Source organism: Cannabis sativa, chromosome 8 (genome assembly GCF_029168945.1).
Source record: "Cannabis sativa cultivar Pink pepper isolate KNU-18-1 chromosome 8, ASM2916894v1, whole genome shotgun sequence".
In the NCBI taxonomy this organism is placed as follows: Eukaryota; Viridiplantae; Streptophyta; class Magnoliopsida; order Rosales; family Cannabaceae; genus Cannabis; species Cannabis sativa.
In genome coordinates, this window is record NC_083608.1 from 9,857,819 (window position 1) to 9,878,678 (window position 20,860).

At 37.1% G+C, this 20,860-nt stretch overlaps 1 protein-coding gene and 1 non-coding gene across 2 annotated transcripts; one reads left to right on the top strand and one right to left on the bottom strand.

The window, feature by feature from the left end:
- Positions 1–11,578: 11,578 nt before the first annotated feature.
- On the bottom strand, positions 11,579–13,757 carry LOC133030385 (uncharacterized). Its single transcript, XM_061103122.1, has 3 exons — positions 13,587–13,757; positions 12,413–13,082; positions 11,579–12,318 (listed from the first exon to the last, which is right to left on the bottom strand). The coding sequence occupies exons 1-3, from the start codon at positions 13,755–13,757 to the stop codon at positions 11,579–11,581; spliced, it is 1,581 nt and encodes a 526-aa protein (XP_060959105.1).
- LOC115701669 (small nucleolar RNA R71) lies at positions 13,210–13,316 on the top strand. The gene has a single exon (XR_004008659.2). It is a non-coding gene; the product is annotated as a small nucleolar RNA R71 (small nucleolar RNA).
- Positions 13,758–20,860: the final 7,103 nt, after the last annotated feature.

A 20,860-nucleotide genomic window follows, 5' to 3' on the forward strand; every position in this document is an offset into this window, starting at 1 on the left:
GTTAGCAGACAAAAAAGTATACAATCAGTTAATTTACTGTTGAAATTGTCAATACTCTACTAATAAATGCTATATTTTCCGAATTTTTTCCTGTACACGCATTGCAACAAATTATTATTTCATAAATATATTTTTTTCCTTAAAAATAAACACAAGGTAATGATGTTGAACCTAATAACTAATAATTTTTTTTTTAATTTTTAATTGTATCACTTTTTAATAACGTAGAAAAAAATTAGCATAAAATTTAGTATACGTGCCTCGCACGTAACTTTTTGCTAGTATATATATATATATAGATATAAAATTTTAAATAACTGCACGCCAATGCAGTATATCTCCAATAAGTTAATTAACTAAAAATGATCTTTAATTAAGTTTTTTTTGTAAGAATTTATTAAGTTTAAAATAATTAAAAATGAAGACTCTATAATTTTTTTTTCTATTAAGAGTAAAAAAAAATAGTTACTTATATTATTAAAAAAAATATAATTAAAATTTAAATTTTGATATAATTTTATGACTTAGTTATCATTTATAAAATTCAACCGCATGCCGTATATTTCTTAATTAATTGATAAAACTAAGTCAATACGATCTATTAGATAAATTAATAAATTAAAAGTTAATATTAATAAATTAAAGCCTAATACAATAACACGTAATCTAAAAATAGTAGACTTTTGGTAGAGTCCTTTTTGGACACTCTAGCTAATCATTATCCAATATCTAGTATTAGTATCGTGTTTTAGTTGACCCAAAATCATTATCATCTTCCATTAAAAGAAAAATCATTATCATCTTCCATAAAAAAAAAAAAAAAAAAAAAAAAAAAAAAAAAAAATTATTATCATCATTATCATGATCTTCATACCAGTAATTATCCAATATTCAAAACTGATGGAGCTAAAACTATAATCGTTTGATTTTAAAAGAAGGATAACCATTGAACCTTTTCCTAATACATTTGCATGAATTGAAATGACACCAAATCAAATGAATGTATGACTAAATTTATGGGGATTGGGAACAAGAAACATGTGAATGAACCAAAAAAAGAGTACAACATGTCCAATGAATAATTTTACAAGTGTCAAAATTTTTAGCTCATCTAAAAAATAATATTTTATAATTTTTTCTATACATTATTTTATCACTCTAATTTTTAAAAGATGAGTACTACCGTCAACTTCCTGTTACAACCTCTTAGTCAACCTCTATATTCGAAAATACATGTTGGTATATTTTTTTTCATGGGGTATTCGTAATGCTTACAACATCATCCCTGTAATTTCTTAAAAAATTTTGAATAGTTTACAGTGCCGAAAATACGTTTGAAATTTTTTGAATGCGCGTGATAAACGGGAATATCAGGAACTTTATTTTCGGTATTGTAAACTATTCGGAATTTTTCAAAAATTTACAGGGATGATATTGTAACGAATACCGCTATGAAAAAAAATTAAAAAAAAAATATTTTGGCATTGATTCTGGACGTAGAGACTGACTAAGAGGTTGTAATAGGAGGTTATAATTAGCTTTCCTTTTTTTTTAAAAAAAATTACTCTAATAATAAGTATTTCTTAAATTTACTACTATAATCTCAAAATCAAGATCCCTTATTAAAAATTAGTATCTCACACTTTATTAAACTAATCAAAATTTGACACATCAACTAATCTAATTTATATTAAATATGTTAACTACTTTTGTTGACTCATTTAGAGGTTTAGTTTTTTCATAAATAAAAAATTAGTTGACGGGTCAAATTTTGATTAGTTTAACACAATATGGGACACCACTTTTTAACCGAAGATCTTGATTCATAATCTCATACATTATTAATTAATATTATTCATTTTACTTTTATTGGAAAAAGAAATATGACATCAATATCAAATTTTAGCATCAATATTATTTTCTAAGAGTATCTTCAATGTGGTCACATATACAATGTGGTCATCATTTTTAATATAATTTTATCAGTACCATTATCTATATTTGACAACACTCTCATGTGACATTATCGTTTTCTTTTTCTTTCTTTTTTTTTCAAAAAAAAAAATTACTATATGTATTATTTTATAGTATTTAATAAAATTTAATTATTTACTTAGCAGCACGTGGGATCATGATGGGTAACTTTTGGAGTTGTCAATTATTAGAGTAATTTTTATATGAAAAGTTGTCAAATCTTAGAGCATCTCCAATGGTAAACCTTTAGAGGATGTTTGGTGAGGTGGACATATTATGTGGCAAAATATTGAGATGTTATACCATTGGAGAGAAGAAAATGCCATTTTAGAAATTTGCAAAGATGCTATGTTGTAGCATTGATACTATTCATTATTTTTTAATAAAAAATTGAAACTAAAAAGTTATTGTAGCTAAAAATTAGGATATATATCAAATAATAATGTGTGAGATCATAATTATAGTATTTTTAAAGAGTGTTATACATTGGAGTGTTTTTAGAAGTAAGAGTGCCAAAAATAATGTGGAAGAGAGATAAAATAAAATATTATATTTTTAGATGATGTGTAAATTTTTAGCATCCTTAGAGCATCTCCAATGCAAACAATTCTAAAAGTTGCCACAAAATTCCACATCATTTCAAAATATAATATTTTATTTTCTCTCTCATCCATATCATTTTTGGTCACTTACTACGAAAAATTACTCCAACACTTAACAACTCTAAAAGTTACTCCTATGGTCCCACACACTATATTTATCTTCAATATTTACTTTAATTTTTTTTTTAAAAAAAAATATATAAAATATTAACCCCATAATTACTGGTGCGTTGCCCCTATCTAGCCGTTAGAGTAGTCAACTATTTTTGCTCCAATGCATTAGCTACTCTTCCTAGTAGCTATACCTCTGACAAAAATAGATGGGCAACTAGAATAAAGGCAGCATTGGAGCTGCTCTTAATGGATGCTACCATTGGAGATGCTATGTGGATAAGAAAAAAAATTAAAAAAAATATATTTTAAGTGATCTGTGCACTTTACAACTATAAGAGTTGCTCCCATTTAAGATGCTCTAATGTGGCACCCAAACACTCCAATGGCTAGTATCTTTCAAGGATCCTGCCACATCATCAAGCAATTTCTAAGCACCACCAAAAGAGATGGTCTTAGGCATCTCACACATGTATCATTTTATAATTAATTAGCGATTTAAAATGCATTAATAATAACAACATTTTATCTCTTATAGTGATTAGCCTTTTAGAGCATCTCTATTGGTAACATTTTTTAAGAATGTTATTTTATTTTATTTTTTTTCAATGTTATTTTTGATAGTTTTTATTTTAAAATATTCTAATAGTAAATATTTTTAAAAATTATTAAAATAATATTATATTTTTTTATATATAAAATTATACTAAACACAATATTTATCCAATTAATATTATATATTTTTTTTGGTGAGTTAAAGTAAGTATATATATTCCACTAGCAACAAATTACAATTCGCAATACCTAAGATTAGGCCTGTATATTTACCAATTCTCAAACCAATCCATGTCTATCTTTGAAACTTTTTTAAGCAATATTCCTTTAATCCTATATTTTATATCCTTTTTAATCTTTTTGATCATTGCTTCTATTGTGTACAATTTTTGGTTCCAAAGAGCCTCATTTCTACATAGCCAAATTTGGTATACTATTACAGCAAGTGCATCCGCATATACTTGTCGTTGGAATTTTCTTTCTTCGTTGGCCAGCAATTTCATTAGCCCATCCACCGTTGTATTTTTCACTCCCCATTCCAGCCACTGCTTGATTTCTTTTAAACATCCATCACTCACATGGCAAACAAAAAACACATGATCTTTACTTTCTCTGTGAGAGCCACACATGACACAATTTTCATCCTGGACCATTGGCTTAGAGTTATCAACACCCCAAACTTAGAATCTTGCTCGTCCTCGAGCAATGACAACACAAAATAAACAAAATAAAATACAACAAAATTTTTTTACACAAAAACTCAACATACAAGACAAATGAGAGATTTCATAGAAATTAAAGTTGGCCTAGCGAACATTGATGCTCTCAGAAAAAAATGGAATTAAATGGAATAGGAAATTGCTTGCCGTAACTTTATATGCTGCCCTTTTAAAGTTTTTTGTCATTGGATAACATTAATATTTCCCAAAAGTCACCTAATCAACAATTTATACAAGTATATCCCACCAACACTTTGAACTTTCCTACAACTACCTTAAATTTTTTTTTTTTTCATTCATTTAAGCTCCATAAGTTGGATTAGTGCACTCCTCTCCACTAATGTAGTCTAAACTTATCCCCTTGATCAATAGGACTTTATTAGGCTTGTAATGTTAGGCTTGGGTTAGGGTATGTTAAAGGATGTATTTTAGCTAGCTCAACACCTAACCACTTCACTTGTCAAAAACCGAGCCTCTTCCTTATGATTTTTTCTTGACTCACTTCCCTAATTCAATACTCACAAGTACTTGATATCAAAATTAACTTCTCTTGCTATGTTTATTCTCTTCTTTTTTTTTTTTCTTTGCTGATTTTTTTTTTTTTTTTATATGTTAGAAAGGAATTTAGTACTATATTATACTTATATATAGCAAGAGAAAGTTATTAAAAATGCATACTAATATACCTTGTGAGCTAATTCCCCCACCCCAAACTTACAACCCAACATTGTCCCCAATGTGGCTAAAAGTATAATTTTGAATTAGCTTGCCACAAATTCCACTCACCGCACTCACCCCAAACTTAATGTGAAACTTGGCTCTTGACAAGTGAGCAATTAAGTGAGGACATATGTGGAAATGCAATTTAGGATGGATGTGATATGTGAGATTGGGTTGCACAACAAAACGAGGCTAACGGCTCAAACTTGGGTGACTAGGGAAAAATTGATTGATAGGGAGGGTTAGAAAGGCTCAAACGTCCAAGGAAGGCCTAAATCATTTCTAAGGGACAAGTCTAACTAGGATTTCGCTTCAAGGAGATGCACTAACCAATTCTAGATGCTAAAATTACATGTGAAATAATCGTATGAGAAAGGCAAAGCATGGTGGAATAAATACAAGTATAAACTAGTGAGGAGAGACTAAAGAGAAACATCCATAATATCCAACAATGCAGCATGATAAGGCAACAAGTAAAATTAGGCAGCAACAATAATGGAATGGGCGGAAAGTATCATCATCGAGCAGAACACTAGGCCACAGAAAAACTCAAAAAAAAAAAACTCTCAATGCCAAACTAACAACCACATAAACAACATAAAATAAAAGTGCCAAGCACAAAAGACAACACACAACTAGCACAATACAATCGAAAAACAAACAACACAAAACAGAAAAATATAAAAAAAATAGCTGAGGTATGAGAAAACTCCCTCTACTCGGAGTCCTCGTGGGGCTCCTCTGTGTTCGAAGCTGATGGCCCTCCCCACGGGTCTAGAACGTGCTGAGGGAAGTCCGGGAACTTGGGATCGAAACGGGGCGTAGTCCTCTTGAATGCACGCTCCATGACGGCGTCGCGCTTCTGCTCATAATCCCACATCGCGTGCAATCGGCCACACATTTGTTGTTGCACTTGCTCAAAGCGAGCAAAGCGATCTACGGGAGGCTCCGTGGCTGGGGACGTCGCTGGGGTAGGCGTTGTTTTTGGAGCTCGAGGTGGACCAAAATTGATAGGCCCCCGAGGATTCAGGGCGCCTTCTTCCTTCCATATGGGTACACCTGCCTCGCGGCAAAGAGCAGTGATAGTAGCAGGGAGGAATAACTTCCCCTTCCCCCTGTGTGCACAATCAGCAATCTCTTGGGCAAGGACAGCCCCTACGTCAACATCCCAACCCATTCTAAGGCAATATAGCATCCAGGCGCGGTCTCTGCTGACGGTCGAATCATGTGAGGTGGGGCAGAGGGCAGTTTGCACGAATGTATACCAACATTTCAACTCGTGCTCCAAGTCAGTGCGCCGAAATCGAAGATTGCCATAATTATCGAAACCCCATTCGGACCCTGGTTTAGCAAGCACCGACATCATGTCACCCACAGTCTCGTCGCTCACCTGCCCTTTTTGCGCGGAGTATTGGCACTCGACAGAATTTAACCCAAACAGGTTGTTGATTGCTGCAGCTGAAAATGAGACTGGGACTTCACGCACCACCACTACAGTGGGCCATTCTTGGGATAGGAAGTTGGCGTAAAATTCCTTGACAACTTCCATGACCGCCGGCTCTCTTTGCTGGACAAAAAGTCCCCAATCTCGCTTATGAACCGTTGCACTGACCCATTCGGGCAACTCATCAATATCCTCAATATCGGCTACTAATCCACGCTCCATATAAAACTCCCGATTGTCCACCTTCTCGTGATACTTTGTCTCAGCTGCCTGGCAATGGAACTTGGGAATTTCATGCAGTGATTTCTTTTTATTCTTGTTGGCGGTCTTCTTAACTTTGGGCATTTTCTTTTCTTTTCACTTGCACACTACCCCAACACAATGAATTTCTTCTTTGCTTCCTTACTCACTGCTGCCCCTCAACACAATAATAACTCTTACAATGCACTTCACTGTCCCCAACCCAATCTTGTTCAAAAATCACCCCTCTCTGACCATACCACACTAAGTCAGATATTGACACATTACACACACTCCATGTAGTACTTGGCCATGATAACGTCCCCTGTGTAACTCATTCAATGTCCAATTTATCCAACACCACTAATCTGTTCAAACTTGCAATATTTCTAACACTACCACTGCCAATTCAACACCATTTCACTAAGAATCACCATCATACAAACACGGCAGAGAACAGTGAAGCATTCAAAACCACACTAAAAATTTCCAAATTACAACCCCAATTTCAAACTATCAATGTATCCAAATTAACTCCTTTATACCAAATAAACCCTCTTCCATGCATCAATCTGTTCACAATCACAGTTTTTCTCAAATTCACCAATTTTTCTCAGCCCAATATTCTTCAACAATTCCACCAAATTTCCATTCAAACCACCCAATCCAAAATTATCACACTGCTACCACACTTAAATCACAAAATAACTTCCAATTATGCAATTCACAAAATATTCGCAGTCCACTACAGCTACCAATTATGCACTACAACCCAAAATAACTTTCAAATTAATTTACCCAATCAAAACTTAGCTTGAACCGGTTTCTTGACTCGGGTTGATGTAAGTGCCGACTGAAATGGCTCGGCTGGGTTGCTTCGAAGTCAGGTGGATCCGTTGAGTGTGAGCTCATTCGTGCGAGCTGCTGGATTCGTGGATGTGCAGGGACTGTGATGCTCGGAGGTGTGTTCTGGTGAAGTCGTGGGTGGTGCGAGTGAAAGGGGGTTTCTAGGTTGACTGAAGGTGCGACGGTGGTGGGTCGACTGAGACTCTATGCAATGGCTCGGCTTGGTGCTTGGTTCGTGGTTGATGAGTGAGGTGGTGAAAGTCAAACGGAGGTGGTGCGAATGGCGAGCTGCTGGTGCAATTTCTGTGGCTACGGGTTCAGGTGAATTGGTGGTGCGAAGGTGCGAGCTTGGAGGTGGCTCGGGTTGAATGGAGGAAATGGCTGGGAGGTTTGAACGGAGGTTGAGTCTTGGTCGCTAGTTGCGATCTCTGTGGCTACGGTTTGTACAGGGAAGGAGATGGCCTGAGTTGAGTGATGATCGACTGGACTCTCGACTTGGTACAGTGGTTCGTTGCTGGCTCACGTTGGTGAAGGGAAGTGCGGCTGTGTGTGTTGGTGATGGATGAAGATGATGAATTGGTAGGGTTGGATATTGGGCTGAGAGAAGTGGGCTCTGATTAGTAGAGGGGCCCAGTTGACTGAAGTCAACAACTTAAAGCCCCACAAAATAATACATGTATACTTTATGTGGCATTTTTGAGTACAAAAGTACATCACTCCAAATGATTGGACTGAGTAAAAAGAGTGGTGCCCAATGATTGCTCCATTAAAACAATTTTTGTCACATGTTTCTCTTGATCAGACCATTCACTTTATTTTTTTTTTCAAACCCCAGTTCATTCGATCAGCCTATTACCAAAACACCTCTTGCTAAGCCTTTGCTATAGCAACTGAACAGCAACCTGCCACCCCAAACTTAATGCTTTTGCCCAATTGAAAATTTCTTTACTTCCACATCTCCTTCACTTGATTCTCTGCACAAAGAAAAGAACACAATCTCAATTTCACCATGACAATTATTTAGAGCTAATTATAATGTATATATATATATAATTTCTGTTTTTTTTCTTTTGCTTTTTTTTTTTCTCAAGGGGTGCCTTTCACTGAGAATTTTTTTTTTCTTTTCATTCTTTTTCAATTTTTTTTTTCAATTCAATCTTTTTTTTCTCTTTTTTTTTTCTTTTTTTTAGGCACCCCAAATTACAATGATCAAGCATCTTTCAAAGAAATCGATGTCTTCTCTCGGTTGACCTCGCCTCTCCAATAGTGTTTCAGCCGCTGCCCGTTCACTTTAAATTCCCTCCCGGATTATTGATCTTTCACTGTAATCGCACCAAAAGGAGTCACTTCTTGCACAGTAAACGGGCCAGACCAACGGGACTTTAATTTTCCAGGAAAGAGTTTGAGCCTTGAATTAAAGAGTAACACTTCTTGTCCTTTTGCAAAAACTCTTTCCTTGATTCTATCATCATGCCATCTCTTTGTCTTTTCCTTATACAATTTAGCATTCTCATATGAAAACAAACGCAATTCATCCAACTCGTTCAGCTGTAACTTTCTTGCTTCTCCAGCTGCTGAAATATCCATATTGAGATTTTTTAGTGCCCAAAACGCCTTGTGTTCTAACTCCACGGGAAGATGGCATGCTTTCCCATAAACTAGGCGATATGGAGACATGCCTAGAGGAGTTTTATATGCTGTCCTATACGCCCAAAGTGCATCATCGAGGCGTTGGGACCAATCTTTTCTGTTGGGATTTACAACCTTCTCCAATATGCCTTTAATTTCCCGATTAGATATTTCAGCTTGCCCGTTAGTCTGTGGGTGATAGGCAGTAGCAATTTTGTGTTTTACACTATATTTTGCCAAGAGGGCAGCCAACACTTTGTTCACAAAGTGTGTTCCCTCATCACTTATCAAAGCTCTAGGAGTCCCAAACCTTGTAAAGACATGTTTATGAAGGAATTTCATAACCACTCGAGCATCATTCTTGGGACTAGCAATTGCCTCCACCCACTTTGACACATAATCCACCGCCACTAGAATGTAGAGATTCCCAAAGGATTGTGGGAAAGGTCCCATAAAGTCGATACCCCAAACGTCAAACAACTCCACCTCCAAAATACAATTAAGAGGCATCTCATTCCTGGCGGAGATATTTCCCACTCGCTGGCAGCGATCACATTGTTGAACAAAAGCATGAGCATCTTTAAAAATAGAGGGCCAATAATACCCGGATTGAAAAACCTTGGCCGCCGTGCGTTGTCCACCAAAATGGCCACCATAAGGAGCTGAATGACAATGCTCCAAGATGCTTCTAACTTCACCCATTGGCACACATCTCCGCATAATACGATCTGGGCACTGCTTGTACAAGTATGGCTCATCCCAAAAATAAAACTTGCTATCATGAAGGAACTTTTTGAGCTGCTGCTTGGTAAAATCAGGTGGATAGGCACCTCCAACTAAGTAATTGACAATGTCTGCATACCATGGTACCCGTGTTTGCTCTACCACTAGCAGTTGCTCATCTGGGAATGAGTCTTGAATTTGTAATTCTCCCTCTAAGTGGCTGCTGTGATTGTTAGTTTCCAACCTAGAGAGATGATCCGCTACTTTGTTTTCTGTCCCTTTTCTGTCTCGAATTTCCAAGTCAAACTCTTGTAGCAACAAAACCCAACGAATAAGCCTCGGTTTAGAATCTTTCTTGGTTATCAAATACTTGATTGCCGAGTGGTCAGTATACACAACAACCTTGGTTCCCACAAGATACGATCTGAATTTCTCAAAGGCAAAAACCACCGCTAGCAACTCTTTCTCAGTAGTTGTGTAGTTAATCTGGGCATCAACAAGAGTTTTGCTTGCGTAATAAATGGAATGAAAGATCTTATTCTTCCGCTGCCCAAGAACAGCCCCAACGGCAAAATCACTTGCATCACACATGAGTTCAAAGGGCAATGACCAATCGGGTGCTACAATCACGGGGGCCGTAACAAGAGCTGTCTTCAACTTCAAAAATGCTTCATTACATTCAGCGGTAAACTCAAATGGTCTATTTTGTTCCAGCAAGTTACACAAGGGTTTGGACACCTTAGAAAAGTCTTTAATGAAGCGCCTATAGAAACCCGCGTGTCCAAGGAAGCTTCTTATGCCTTTCACCGTGGTAGGGGCTGGTAACTTCTCAATCACTTCTAGCTTTGCCTTGTCAACTTCTATCCCCTTGCTAGACACTTTGTGACCCAACACAATACCCTCTTGAACCATGAAGTGACATTTCTCCCAATTAAGCACCAAGTTGGTTTCTTCACATCTTGCTAACACTCTTTCCAAATTCTCCAAACAAACCCCAAATGAATCCCCGTAGATAGAGAAGTCATCCATGAATATCTCCAAAATACTCTCAGCCATATCCGAGAAAATAGCCATCATACACCTTTGGAAAGTCGCGGGAGCATTGCACAATCCAAATGGCATCCTCCTAAAGGCAAAGGTACCATATGGACAAGTGAAGGTGGTTTTCTCTTGATCTTCTGGTGCTATAGAAATCTGATTGTAACCCGAATATCCGTCAAGAAAACAATAAAACTCTTTTCCCGCCAAACGATCCAACATTTGGTCAATAAATGGCAGCGGGAAATGATCCTTCCGAGTAGCATTGTTTAGCTTCCGGTAGTCCATACACACCCTCCAACCGGTCACGGTTCGAGTAGGAATCAACTCATTGTTTGCATTAGCCACCATCGTGACTCCTCCTTTCTTGGGCACACATTGAACAGGACTAACCCATGAGCTATCCGAAATTGGGTACACAATACCATAATCTAGCCACTTGATCACTTCTTTTCGTACCACTTCTTTCATGACGGGATTCAATCTTCGCTGATGCTCAACAGAATTGCTACAGCCAGCTTCTAAAAGTATCTTGTGCGTGCAAATCGTTGGACTAATACCCCTTATGTCCGCCATAGTCCACCCGATTGCTTTCTTATGCTTTTTTAACACCTCTAGCAAGGCACCTTCATCATCAACTACCAAGTTTCATGCTATAATAACTGGTAGCGTGTCATTCTCCCCCAAATAGGCATACTTCAGATGGCTTGGCAAGGATTTCAACTCCAACTTTGGTGGTTCTTGGATGGAGGGTTTTGGAGGCTTAAAATTACTTTCCTTCAACTCCAAAGATTCAAAGGGCTTCTTGAATTTAGGCATAGGTTGCAATGGCTCCACCCAAGCAACTTGGTTGTCTTCATCTTCACTCAAGTCTTCAAGCTCATCAAAAGAACTTATAAATTTCTCATCCTTCCAAGCTTCCTTGTGAAATTTTTCAGCCACTATCGAGTCAATTACACTTATGCGGGAGCACTCTTCTATCTCATCCGGAAATCTTTAGCATTGAACACATTAAAGGTGACTTTTTGGTCATTCACCCTCATTGTGAGCTCCCCATTTTGCACATCAATCAGAGTTCTCTCGGTAGCAAGGAATGGTCGACCCAAGATAATAGGCACATCTCTATCAGCTTCATAGTCTAGGATGATGAAATCAGCTGGAAAAATGAACTTGTCAACCTGTACTAGAACATCTTCTATTTTTCCTTCCGGATGGGCCATGGACCTGTCAGCAAGTTGCAATGTAACAGTTGTAGGACATGCTTCACCAATAACCAACTTCTTAAAGATCGACATAGGCATGAGGTTGATGCTTGCACCCAAATCACATAAAGCTCTTCCAACATCCCGCCCCCCAATAGAACAAGGGATTGTAAAACTACCCGGATCCTTCAACTTCGGTGGAATCTTACTTTTCAACATGGCGCTGCATCCTTCGGTAAGAGCTACAGTTTCAAACTCCCCCAACCTCCTTTTCTTCGTCAAAATGTCTTTTAAGAACTTGACATAGTTCGGCATTTGCTCCAATGCTTCCACCAAGGGAATATTGATATGGAGCTGCTTCAACACATCTAAAAACTTCTTGAATTGCCCATCTTGCTGCTGTTTCCGAAATCTTTGAGGAAATGGAATGGGTGGTTTAGTACATACTGGTGCGGATTGCTGACTGTCAGATTGCTGACCCGATGCTGTATCAAGCGGTGCAGTATCGGCAATTTCTGGCGAGTTTTTTACTCAATTTTTCGTCGTTTTGGATTGAAGTGGGCTCCCCACTACCCTTTATTTCCTCCTCGAAATTTTTTAGATGCTTGCCACTCCTCAAGTGAATGGATTTGCATTGTTCCTTCCCATCCCTCCTTGGATTTTCCGTGTCACTAGGCAAAGAACCTTGCGGCCTAGCTTTTAATTCATTGGCCAAATGTCCAAGTTGCAACTCTAAGTTTCGAAGAGAGGCAGCTTGACTTTGTATCACCGCATCATTTTTGGCCATATAATCCCGCATTAGACTCTCCAAAGAACTTGGTTGGGAATTTTGAGCATGTTGTGGATGTCGCGGTTGTTGTGAAAAACCCGGTGGATATGCTTGTCTTCCTTGGGCTGGTGTGGTGCTTGAGCTTGCTCCTTGACCTCCCCAAGACAAAGTAGGATGATTCTTCCAAGATTGATTGTAAGAGTTTGAGAATGCCCCATTGTTTCTGTTAAAATTCTGATTTCCCATGTAACAAACGGACTCCGAATTAGATAGACACTTCTCAAACGCATGCCCTTCTCCACAAAACACACATGAGACATCATCACTTTGAATGGCAGCAGCTGGTTGAATATTTTTAGCGTTCCCAATACTCAAATTCTTCAAAACATTCGTCATGGAAGCCATTTGAGCTGTCAAAGCCGTTATTGCATCTACCTCAAGGACTCCCGCCACTTTTCTACTTGTTAGAACTCTTGTGTTGGACCATTGGTAGTTGTTACTTGCAATGGTCTCCAAAATCTCAAATGCTTCATTGTAAGACTTCGACAAAATAGCACCATTGGCCGATGCATCTAACACCATTCGAGAAGCTGCATTCAAGCCATTATAAAAAGTCTCCATCTGAATACAATGTGGAATGCCATGATGTGGACACTTTCGCAAAAGTTCCTTAAACCTCTCCCACGCATCACTTGTGGACTCATCTTCAAGTTGCTGAAAAGACATGATCTCACTTCTGAATTTTGCATTTCTAGTAGGAGGAAAGTATTTCCTCAGAAGCTTCTCAGCAAGGTCATTCCAATTGGTCACAGACTCAGGAGGCAAAGTGTTGAGCCATGATCTAGCTCGGTCTCGTAGTGAGAATGGGAATAGCTTCAACCTTAACACCTCTTCACTCACTCCTTGGATCTTGAAAGAATCACTCACCTCCAAAAATGAACGGAGATGGAGGTGAGGATCCTCAGTTGGCATCCCGCTGAATTGCCCCACGGTTTGGAGCATTTGAAACATCACTGGCTTGAGCTCAAACTGCGGTGCTTGTATTTCAGGCCTCACAATGCCTGGATTGAGCTCATTAAACATGGGGGCTGCATACTCCCTTATAGCCCTTGCTCGATCATCTGCCAATATGATGGGATTAACAATTTGTTGAGCAACCCCATCATCATCAAAATTCTCAGCCATGATGTCTCGGCCCTTAGCCTTTTGAACCCTTCTTCTTCTTCGGAATGTGCGTTCAATCTCGGGATCAATAGGAGCAAGTTCAAAGTCCTCTTGTTGGTTCATACACTATAGATACCTGAGATTTCAAAGACAAACCAGCAAGATTAAAAGCACAAAAATTCTTAGAATGTCAATTAGTTGATAAAACAAAATTTAGAACTTAAAGTCCCCGGCAACGGCGCCAAAAACTTCTTGTGAAAATTCTATTGCTTTATAATTGCGCAAGTGTACACAATCATAAACAAGTAATACAATGATAAGTAATCAAAGTTCGTCTCCACAGGGACTTTTCACTAAATAATGTTAAATCAACTAAAAGCAATTCCAAGAATTTCAAATAAAAATAAAATAAAATCACACATCAATTCACAAGGAAAATTTATAGTCTTGATTCTAAACTTGAGAACTAATTTTTTAAACTAAATAAAGTAAAAATAAGAAGCTAAAAGTGTTTAAAGTGGTGGTAATTTCAGATTTGGAAAATAGACTTGGGTGATTAATTTCCACTTGTATGTCCCAGTTGATACAGCAATGACCCAGCAATAACTCAGCAATCCTGGCAGAGTTAACAGATTTCAAAAAAAACCAGCAAGCTTTTTCCAAAACTTGCAATAAACCATTCACAATCTCACAATGCATTCCTACATCAGTTTAGATCACAAATAGCCTAATAAAGCATCAAATCTTTAGTTATGCATGGTAGCAAAATATTCCTATTTCACTACTAATTAATACCTAAAATAAAAGGTAAAAATCAAGCATCAATTAGAGGGGTTCAACTAGGTCTTGCTTTTCCAAGTAAGATCTAGCTTGGTAAATGTTAAAAATGGCCACAAATTAACATTCAATCAACATTTCGTTACAACTAATTGAACTAAGACAAGATTACTTCATCATTGCAAAATCAAAACACTAGTCCATACAAGGGTTCATAATCACCCAAATCTCAAAGAGTTTAGTTCATAGCTGAAATTAAAAACAACAAACCAGAAAATAAATTGTTCATGGAGTTAAAAAGAAAACTAGAGAGAAGGAAATGATACAAAATGAAGAGGAGAGCAAGGGAAATGAGTTTGAAGCTCAAGTTCTCTCTTTGTAGGTTGCCTTCTTCTCCTTCTTCTCAATCTTCTTCTTCTTTCTTTGTACTCTTTTTTTCTCTGTACTTAGATATTTTCTGCTGTAATTTTCGTACTCCACATTCAAAGTGCAGCCACCCTCATATTCTATGTCCTTCCTCTTTCTTTTTGCCCCCCAATTAGGGTACCAAAGTTTACCCTAATTGGAAATCCAAGTCATCACCCACTTGTCCTTCATTTTCCACATGTTTGTTGAGTCAATAGCCAAATTCTGCCACCTCAGCTCGTTTTTCTTTTCATTAAAGCCAGCTGGACTATCTGCCAAAATAAACTTACTGGGCTGACAAATTGCTACGCGATGATTGCTATAGCAATGTCAGTCAACAATAAGCATTTTCTGCTCCTTTTTCTTCCTTGTCCCAAACATTTCCAAATACCTATTCTTGTATTTTCTTCTGCTTAAAACACATAAAAACAACAACAACAACATAAGTCCATCTAACACTTACTAACACACACACTTCCATTTATTACAAAGACACAACAAACTAAACACAATTACACAATATAGACATTAATTGCTCCACAATTCACTTTAAAATTCAAGCTTAAAGATATAAAAATAACTCTAAATCTTAGAGTTATCAACCATCCTTAACATAAATAGTCTTTCTTTTAGCCTCAATCTATCAATGACAGTAAGCCACAAAATATACCTGTGTTTCAGAATTGAAAGCCTGTTCCAAACTCCTCCTTGCCATAGTTGTATCTAAGTAGATGGGCATAAAACCTTGCAAACTTCTTTTAATCCAATTGCTCTACTTAGAGTAATCAATAGTGGGGATTGCCTTGAGTTTCTCTTTCACTTTCACAACCTATTTCCAATACCAGCTACTTGTTGTAGGTGCTCCGTATTCCTTCCACTTCTTTTGTTCCAAGTACACTACATGTACCCATTTGATCCATAAGGAATCTTGTTTTGTTTCAACTGCCCAGACATATTTCCCTATTGCAGCTTCATTCCACTCTTGAACTCTCCTGAAACCCAAACCCCCTGCTTTTTTTGGTCTGCAGATTTCATCCCATGCCACTAGTCCTAGACCATTTGCCTCGGCTAAACCTTTTCAAAGGAAGCTCCTACATATTGTATTGACTCTCTGAAGGACTTTCTTAGGAATAATCATCAATTGGGCCTAGTACGAATGGATGGACATAAGCACTGAGGTAACTAGCACTGCTCGGCCTGTATATGATAGATTTTGAGAGCTCCAAACTCTTATGCTCTGCACCATCTTTTCAATAATAATCTCACATTCTGAAGCTGGAATTTGCCTTGCACATACTGGAATCCCCAAATACTTGAAAGGCAAACTACTCTTGCTGAAACCAGAAACTGCAGCCACTCTATTAACTTCATGTTCATTCATTTGGCAACAATAAATTGATGACTTGGTATCACTCGGTTGTAAACCTGAAGTATTAGAGAACAGTTTTAGGCCTTGCAGCATTCTATAAATCGACACATAATCACCATGACAAAAAAGAATAACATCATCAGCAAAACATAAGTGGTTTACCCTTGGCTTCCCACATCTTTCATGAAACTTGAAGTCTTCTTTTGTACCCACTTTCATCAATAGCTTTGACAAATATTTCATTCCCAACACAAAAATCAAAGGCGACATTGGGTCTCCTTGTCGCAACCCTCTTTTCGCTTCAAATAATCCATGCATTGTCCCATTAAACATCAAGCTATACTTTGGAGTTCTCACACAGTTCATTACCAAGTTTATAAATTTTGGCAGGAACTTTAGTTCAACGAGCATTTCCCCAATAAAAGCCCATTCTATTGTATCATATGCTTTCATCAAGTCCAACTTGATCATACATTTTGGCTTCAAGTTATTCATTCCATAATGGCGAACCAAGTCTTGGCACACCATTATATTATAGGCAATGTACCTTCCTTGAAAAAACCCACTTTGATTCTAAGATCTGATGTGCGGAAGAATCTTCCTCAGCTTAGTGCAAATAAGTTTGGTTGCAACTTTATAGATAGTTTTACAACACGCTATCGGTCTAAAGTCCACCACTGAATCTGGGCACTTGCTCTTGGGAATGAGAGTCAATGTTGTTGAGTTAATTTCTTTGAGTAAGTTTCCTATGTGCAAAAAAGACAGCACTGCTTCACAAACACTATCTCCCACAATATCCCAGTTGTCTTGGAAGAAAAAGCTTCCATAACCATCCGGTCCCGGAGACTTGTTACCAGGTATCTCAAACACAACTGCTTTTACTTCTTCTTTAGTGAAATCAGCCTGCAAAAAACTAGCTTGATCTTTTGAAATAAGAGGACCAAGTTGCACTATCTTTCTCTTTACCTTCTTCATATCATTCATTTTCTGGCCAAGTAAAGATTGATAAAAGTCTAAGAAAGCTTCGATTACCTGATCGGGCTTGTGTTGGTCTTTAATCGAATAAATTCAATTTGTTTTTAGCTCTTATACTTGCATGGAAAAAACTTGAGTTATCATCTCCTTCCTTAAGCCAATTCAACTTGGCTTTTTGTTGTAGAAACGAGATGTAATTAGCATGAGTCTCAGCATAGTTCTTTTGGGAAACTTTTTCATTCTCCACTAACTCTTTACTTCTAGGATTCTACTGCAATTCCTGCTGAAATTGCACCAGATTATTGTACACCCGGGCATCTTCGGCTTGAATATCCCCATACTTGCTTCTATTGATTTTTCTTAGTTCAGCCTTCAAGAGCTTCATTTTCTGGACTATCTAAAACATAGGAGTGTCGTCTATTCTCTTCTACCATATTTCTTTTAACCAGTTCTGGAACTCAGGTCCCCCCAGCTATATTATGAAATACTTGAATGGTTTCTTGCCTTTGCTTAATTCTGGATTTAACGTAAGGATTCGCAGACAATGGTCAAATATTCATTCCTCCATACAGTGTACTTCTGTATTAGGATACTTGTCTAGCCATTTTTGATTAGCTAGAATTCTATCTTTCTTAGAATAAATTCTTGTTTGTTGCTCCAAGTAAAAAAAACTACCCAAGAATTTGATATCCTCCATGAAACATTTCTCCACACATTCTCGAAACAAAGTAGAGGGATGTTGTTTTTTGTTTCCCCCGATCCTTTCTTCCACACTCAATATTTCATTGAAATCTCCCAAAATAATCCATGGAAAACTTGTATTCTTGGAAATACTAATCAAATCCTCCCATAATTGCCTTCTTCCTATTTCATCATTTAGAGCATATACGAAAGTTACCATAAACTCTTCTCTTCCCGCTATTGCTATGACATTCAGATGCATTAATTGACTAGTGTATTGTAAAATATTCACTGCAAACATCCCTAGATTCCAACTCACTATTATTCTTCCCCCTTTATGCCAAGCATTATTCGTCCAGAAATACCATCCCGAAAACATATTTACATATACAACCCCAAATTGTAAGACTGTACCTTTGTTTCAAGGAAACCAACTAAACCCACTTGCATTGTAAAAATTACTCTCTTGACTTTCTCTTGTGAAAAACTGAGTTTTTGCAAATGTCAATAATATATACAAAAATATAAAATTGTATACGTCTGCAGAAGCAGAATGTAATTCTGTTACTGTAGAGACAAGTTTTGCAGCGACAAAACAGAACAGACAGAATATAAAAATAATTGTAGAACAGAGATTTGCACGGGGCCACACCCAGAGATTGAAATCAATTAATAAAGTATTAACAATTACAAAGACAATTGACTTAAACAAGTTTAGACCCCTCTAAATTATTGCTGCAATCCTTTGTAATGCACTTTATGAATCTGACTTCTGAAGCACCTCCAAACAGCGAACTCCCTTCGTCTTTGAAGTGTGCGTGCTTACTTCTCCCCAAAGTAAGGCTTGAAAAAGTCTTCTCCCAAAGACCACTCTCTTGTTCAGTCAAGTCATTCTAACAAACTCTAAGACAAAGTAAGAATAGATATGAAATACACTAGAACCTAGATGAACTACTAGGTTCTCACAAAAAGAACTCTCTTCTCACAAATATGAAAAATGCAAAAAAAAAAAAAAAAAAAAAAAAAAAACAACTAGAAGAGTTGATTCGAATGGCTGCTCTCTAGGTTCTATTTATAGAACATAGAAACCCTAGAGACATCCACAAGGTTTAATCTACAGCTGTACAAAAACTTTCCTTAGATAAACTTGATTTACAACATCAAAAACGGATTCTAACGCAGCAAATCATACCAGAAAAAGGAAATTTGCCATAAACGAATTCGATCTTGTATTGGGTCTTGATTCCTGTCATAAATAGACTGTATAATCTTATTGTATCAAGCCATAATCGAATTTAATAAATAATACAGCAATAATCAAAGTTTCCTTTAAAAACTAACTTTCCATAAGAGAATTGCTTCTCTTACAAGAAGTTACCATACAAGAAAAGTCCAGCTGAAAAAGCAATCTTTCCTAACATAGAAAAGAGCAATAAAATCGAATAATAAAGGTGAGAAAATTGGATTGGAAACACAAAGAAATCTCACCATAAATAAAAAATATTTTTGCATCTAACTTGCCAAAAAAAGGACTTTACAATCTCCCCCTTTGACACTTTAGATGAACAAAATAATTTTTAACAAAGAAGTACCTGCAAAACAAAGTTAGCAAGAACAAACAACAACTCCCCCTGAGAAACACAATCAAAAATTGAAATAACAAAATAACAAGATAACTTTAAATCCAATGTTAACCACAAGTACCAAACACAACTCCCCCTGTAAAAAGGGTCCAGAGTTGAGACAAGAAATTAAAAACAACCTATTACTTCCCTTTTTTGTTTATCTAAGGGCCAAAGACAAAAATCATGAAAATATGTCCAACAAAAACAAGAAAAAGAAAGAAAAACTTATGCCCCATAGAGCTTGATCAATGAGGACAACTGCTTGAACATCTCTTGCTGAACCTCCTCCATGGCAGCAAGACAATTGTTCACCTGTTAGACCTCATGCTTGACCTCCTGAACATCTGCAGGAGCAGAACTTGAACTTCCGGCAACAGCAACATCACTAGCTTTAGGACGCTTCGGAAAAGCTCCTTCAAAATACTCTGAGGGTTGAAAGATGGTTCCCATAAGGGGAGGCTCAAGTATTTCATGAGAGTAGGCCACATCTTTCTAAGAGGACAAAATTTTATAGATTAAGTTAGGAAACACAAGCTTATGAGTACGTTTTTTACCTCTTCAAAATGAAGCATTTGGTCCAAGATTGAAGAAGTCAGATCAATGGATGCCCCCGAGGTGATATGAAAGAGAAAGGATGCCAAATCTTGAGATACCACGGTTTTGCAAACCTCATGAGTGATGCATGAGCATAAGTGAAATGTCTAATTTGAAGACTCTGCCCAGATTTCCATTCGACCCGTGCACCAGTGAGTTCAGTGAGCATCAAATGGCAATCCATAGACATGATAGCATTGGACACACCTTCGGGTAATTGCAAAGCCACAACAATGTCCTTGATAGTAAAATAAAACCAATGCCCCCGAACATAGACTTTACCAAAAAATTTCAGAGTTCTCATCAAGCAAATCATTAGTCAAATTGGCATAAATTTCTTTGACAATACTTTCAATATACCCTTCAAAACCAGTGAGAGTATTTTTCCATTGATGGTATTGAACAAACTTAACAATACCATACACCCTATGAGCATGTAAATCATAATTCCTCTCACTTTCAAACATTCGGGTAGCATAAAGATTCCAGTAACGTTGATTATCACGATAATAAAATCTGGAATTGACAGCTTGAGAATGAGAGATATTTCCAAGAGATGAACTCTGTATAGGCTACTTGCCTTTGGCACTAGTAGAGGCTTTGGCTGCTGAAGATGCATGAGGAGGTGTAGGAGCAGATTTGGTCTATGGAGGCTCAGGTTCAAGATCAGTTTCCTCATTGTCAGAGGAGACTCCAAA